We start from the raw sequence: 5869 nt of genomic DNA on the forward strand, positions 1-5869 counted from the left end.
GCAACGTGTTGGAGCAACGTGTTGCAGCAACGTGTTGGAGCAACGTGTTGCTGGAGCAACGTGTTGCAGCAACGTGTTGCAGCAACGTGTTGCTGCAACGTGTTGGAGCAACGTGTTGCAGCAACGTGTTGCAGCAACGTGTTGCTGGAGCAACGTGCTGGAGCAACGTGTTGCAGCAACGTGTTGGAGCAACGTGTTGGAGCAACGTGTTGCAGCAACGTGTTGCTGGAGCAACGTGTTGCAGCAATGTGTTGCTGCAACGTGTTGGAGCAACGTGTTGCTGGAGCAACGTGTTGCTGGAGCAACGTGTTGCAGCAACGCTGCGGCTCTGTACTGGTTTTCTGGACTTTTGTTTGGTTTTCCTCGTTGAGGCCCTGAATGTTTGAATGAATTCCTCTGATTCTGATTCAGATGCAGCTGGAAGGAGCTCCGCTCCTGCTTTTTAACTTTTGGACAGATTTGCAACCATGGCAACACAGTTGTATTTTTTATGATGTGGAGGAGCCGATTAGCATCTCAAAAGCTAAACCAATACCTGAAATTTGAAAAGGAGGAAAGAAGAAGCAAGTTTTTCATCGTTTCCACAACTCCACCTGACCAGAGATTTAAACTGGAGCAGCAAAAGCTAATGAGGTGGATTAGCTGAACTAGCTAACAGTTGATAATAGCGGTCTTCGGTCAGAGGTCTTTCCAGATATCTTGGAAACCTGACTGCTAGTGGAGATCCTTCCTGCCCACAAAAACATCTCATATGTCGTTTGGAGCTGAACTGAGCTCAAAACAATAAAACTGGTTTTATTGTTGCGGTCAGAAAGTAACGTCATAATAAAATATTATTATGTAACCGTAAATGTAACCGTTTATTACTGAAGGTCTGAGTTAGTTGATTTACTTTAGCAGGTTTTACAGCTCAGTCACAGTGAAGAAGATTTCAGGATGTCGGAGAATCTTGTTCAGAGTTTGATAGATTTTAGAAACTTGTGTTTCTCTGGAGTCACAAGCTGCATCTCCATTAACCAGCCAGTCACATGATCAACAACCGGACGTTACTACTGGTGGAAATGACAAAGGAGGAGAGGAGAGGAAGTACAGAAGGATGATTGTTTTTGTGTTATTCTAGTGAATCTTCTGTTAAATCACCAAAACGCCGCATAAGAAGCCATGAAACTGTTGCATCTGTTGCGCCATGTTTTTTAATGACTGAACAAGTTTATTCACATAAATTTATTTATTCTTAATATTACACTACAATTTCGAAATGGTGCTTTTTGACATCAGCAGAAAATAGAGGAAGATTTGTGGTTATTGACAAGAAGCCATTGTTTCCAACATGCTGCCAAGCCAAAGGGACAGAGTGGATTAAAATCAGTTTTTAATCATAAATATGTCAGTTTTGACTCTAACAACCAAACACCAGGAAAACTCAGACTTCCTGGAAGGGATTCGCTTCAGATCGTCCTCAGATTCAGGCAGAGCCGTCAAGTTCAGGCAGGTAGAAGCAGCTAACAAACAAAACAAGAGGACAGTTTGTGTTTCACCTGGTTGGTGGAGACGCGACACCTGAACGCACCGCCGTGATGCCTTCACTTCCATCTGCTGCTGGAGTTCAGCCCTCAGGTCACAGATCCGATCATCTCCTCTGGTTAACCTGCTGTCATCACTGTTTATGTTCTTTTGGCTCCACCTAGAGGCAGAGATGAGAACTGCAGGATGGAGTCAAACTCAGTGAATGGAGGATCGAACGGAAATAACCCATAAAAACTGGCTTATGGTTTATAAACTGTTTATAAGTCGGAAAATGGTTGTAAGAGACAATACTGTGATGCAAACAAAAATTATGTAACCGCAGAAAAAACATTTAGCAACTTCAGGAAAAAATAATGAATCAGGAAACAATAACGCAAAAAAAGTTACAGCCACAGAAAAACATGAGCCAACTTAAGAGAAAATGCTGCATTTTCAGAAAGAAATGCTGAAACTACAAGAAATAAAAGCAAAAGCGGAAAAAGCCTCGTTTTATTTGCTTAAACAAGTTTAAAACTTTACAAACTCGTTCCATAAAATAAAGTCATCCAGGCCACCAGGGGGAGTCAAACCCCAGATCATTTGGGACCAGACAGAATTTCACACATTTATATATTTGTAGACTTTGTCTTTTACATTATAGAACAGATTTACGAAGCCATTGCTGACCTCTGACTCCCCCTAGTGGTCAGGCATTTCCTCCGGCTGCAGCATTTTCTGTTGCATGTTTTTCTGTTTGCACATTTCTGTTACCTGAACCAGTCAAAGGTTTACCAACCTGCACGGTTTAGATCATTTTTTTTAACTCCAGAATTTAATCAATCAACTGAAAAACTGAATTTTGCTCCTTAAACGTTGAGAATTGAGACTAGAAAAGAAAAAAAATGAGAGAAATGTTCATTTTAATGCCATCAACCCTTCATTTATTGAGTCCAAAGTTTCACCAGAGCAACATGACGGGACATCGAAGAGCAAGAAAACAACAGTCTGTGCAAAAAGTGCATTTCATAGAGAAACAGGCAGGAGAGAGAAAAACCAGGCGGTCAGATTCAGAGCCAGAAACACAAAACCTGCTCAGTTTGTGCAAAGCTGCATAACGTCAAGATTTGACAGGAAAAAACCACCAACTGGAGGTAGAAACACAGAGGTAGCGTCAGGAAACCTCTCAGGGTCATGCTGAGGTCAGCTGGAGGTCATGGCAGCAGGCTGGGGTCAAGCTGGCGGCTCCATGCAGATAAACGCCACAGAACATTTACGTTACAGTTTAACCTGGAAAAACCGCAGCTGCTTACAAACAATGGCCACTAGAGGGCAGCAAAAACAAACATTTAAATCCAAGCAAATAAATCTAATTTATTTATTTAGAGCTTAAGAGAAAATATTCCTTATGTGGACGGAGCTTCATGTGTACAATCGTTTTATTTCATGTATTTATGCTGATGCATTTAATAAATTTACTGTTTTACTATTAGAGTTGCAGCAAAATTTCGCTCAATATTTACATTTAAATGTTCAGTTGAATGATAATAAAGTGTTTATATCTATGCCTAATAACTATATTTAAAAATAAAAAGTAGGAAGAAACTAAGATTAAATCAAAATTAAAGTTTAAAGGAAAACGTTTGTCTTAGTTTAAATAAATCAAAACCAAAATGTTAGATTTTTATAGGGTTTTTTTTCTTTCAGAAATTTCTTAGTATTTTGTCATTTTATTTCAAATTTTGAGATTTAGGTCATTTTAACCCAATTACAGATTTATTGTTTCAAATATTAGTTTTCCACATTCAAACCTGTGGTGGAAATGATGCAGTAGAAAGTTGTACAATTTGTTCAAATTAAAAAAAAAATTAAAAAAAAACATACATTGACACCCAAATACCTCCAAAAATAATACAAAATAAATAAATAAAATCTTAACAGAATCACATTAATGCCAATATTTTAGATTTTTTTGTAATTTTATGTCGTCCTGCTGCCCTCTAGTGGCCAAAAAGTGACGGTACAAACCAAGATAACCATCAATTTCACTTCCGGACATGGAAACAGAACCGGACTCTTCATGCAGCACAACAACAGTTTGTTAGTCTGAGAGGCAAAATGTTGGTTTATTTTGAGCAGAAAAGCCATAAAGTGATTTAATCTGAGATAAAGTGTATAAAACGATTTCTGCCCAGAAGAAACAGAGAAACCATGAAGCGGATCGAGTCTGACGCTCGGCTTTTTGGCACTTTTACGATCAAATTTCTGCCGTTTTTATCCGTTAGTGTTGAGCTGCGTTTCCCAGCCTGGATGTTGCATAGTGTTTGCAGGAGCAGAGCTGCACAGTCAGTATCCTACCAGGAAGTGGGTTTTCAGGCACTGTGGGGCGAAACGCTGCGTCTGCTGGTTGAGTTTCAACCTAATCAGATCCAATGATCAGAGGAAACCGATAGAAGTCGTGGAGACATGAAACCTGCGACAGGCTGAGAGTTTTTGGCTGTTTGGAGCGAACCGGGCCGGTTTGTTTATCGGGGTTTCATTTTCCAGCAGCAGCAGGTTTTGTAGACAACGCTGTAGTGTGGGCGGCTCCGCCCCGGGTCCAGGCTCGCAGGTCGATTCTGTCTTTGGCACAGCAGCTGCTTCCGTCAGGCGGGTCGCCCCGCCGTCATCGGACTCAACCAGAACCACAGAACTTTGTCCTGAGCAGGAGGAATGGCTCCCGGTCCAACATGGCGGTCAGGTCCAGACCTCCATGGGAACCATGGCCTCCTTGCAGCCGATGGGCGGCAGCAGGTTCTGTTCGCTCATGAACTGGAGCGGGAACTGGACCAGGAAGCCGCGGATCTTCTTCAGCTCCTCCTGGGCGCGGGCCGGGTCGTCTCGGGCCAGGCCCGGTTTGGCCAGGAAGCCCTCCAGCTCCGAGATGTTCCGCACGTCGCTGGACGGCAGGCAGCGGAAAACCTGCAGTAGGCGGAGAGAGAGGTCAGAGGGCGAAGGGTGGGGAGGGGTCTGTTACCAAGGAAACACCGATACTGGTCTGTAACCAAGGAAACACCGTTACCAAGGAAACATTGTTACCAAGGAAACATCGTTACCAAGGAAACACCGTTATCAGGGAAACACCGTTACTGGTCCGTAACCAAGGAAACATCGTTACCAAGGAAACACCGTTATCAGGGAAACACCGTTACNAAGGAAACACCGTTATCAGGGAAACACCGTTACTGGTCCGTAACCAAGGAAACATCGTTACCAAGGAAACACCGTTATCAGGGAAACACCGTTACCAAGGAAACACAGATACTGGTCTGTTACCAAGGAAACACCGTAACCAAGGAAACACTGTTACCAAGGAAACACAGATACCAGTCCGTAACCAAGGAAACATTGTTACCAAGGAAGCATTGATACTGATCTGTTACCAAGGAAACATCGATACCAGTCCTTTACCAAGGAAACACCATTAGCAGGGAAACACCGTTACCAAGGAAACACATATACTGCTGTTACCAAGGAAACACCGTAACCAAGGAAACACCGTTACCAAGGAAACACAGATACCAGTCCGTAACCAAGGAAACACCGTTACCAAGGAAGCACCGATACTGGTCCGTAACCAAGGTAACACCGATACCGGTCCGTAGCCAAGGAAACATCGTTACCAAGGAAACACTGATATCGATACTTTTTATCATTTAGCAACAAACCTCTGACTTTTAGGAATTTCATGTTTTTTCAATTTGGTTATTTTGTTAAAACTTTTAGTTCTAAGTGTCGAAAATAAACAACTTTAATAACAAAAATGCTAAAAATACGGAAGACCGTTAGTGCCACTGGAAAAAATAGATGCTGACATTTGAGCTCAGAAGATTAAAGTCAGAACTCTGAGGGGAAAAAAGGAAGAAAAAAGTTTAATTTCTGAGAAAATAAATGTGGATAAAAAATTTCAGAGAATAAAAATTCTGAGCTTCTTTCATATTAAATGTTTTCTAACTCGTAATCTGACTCATTTTGGGTTTTCAGCAAACATCAACATCATTTAAAGCTAAAAAAAATTCAGGATCCTCCAGTTAAAACCCCAAAACCTGAAACTGGTCATGAGACTGGGCGTGGTTGCCATAGCGACAGCCCCACCTTCTGGTAGATGGAGGCGTTGCGGGCGCAGGTAGCCATCCAGGTTTCCTTGTAGAAAAGTTCGCTGATGGGATCGGAAACGTCAATGGATGGATCGGTGTTGGCGCCGAGGATCATCCTGAGGAGACAGGAAGTTCAGCGTCATCAGACAGGAAGTTCAGACATGGAGGAGCGTCATCAGACAGGAAGTTCAGACATGGAGGAGCGTCATCAGACAGGAAGTTCAGACATG

The 5869-nt window shown here is 42.3% G+C and overlaps 1 protein-coding gene across 1 annotated transcript in view; it reads right to left on the bottom strand.

Moving 5' to 3' along the window:
* Positions 1-3451: 3451 nt before the first annotated feature.
* Positions 3452-5869, bottom strand: part of pld1b (phospholipase D1b) — a 45495-nt gene continuing 43077 nt past the window's right edge. The window contains exons 25-26 of the mRNA XM_008396906.2: positions 5638-5755; positions 3452-4464 (exon numbers count right to left, since the gene is read on the bottom strand). Of these exons, the coding sequence (XP_008395128.1) occupies positions 4240-4464; positions 5638-5755 (343 nt within the window). The 3' untranslated portion in view covers positions 3452-4239. The remainder of the gene's footprint in view (positions 4465-5637; positions 5756-5869) is intronic.

This window comes from Poecilia reticulata, linkage group LG20 (assembly GCF_000633615.1).
Source record: "Poecilia reticulata strain Guanapo linkage group LG20, Guppy_female_1.0+MT, whole genome shotgun sequence".
Classification (NCBI taxonomy): domain Eukaryota; kingdom Metazoa; phylum Chordata; class Actinopteri; order Cyprinodontiformes; family Poeciliidae; genus Poecilia; species Poecilia reticulata.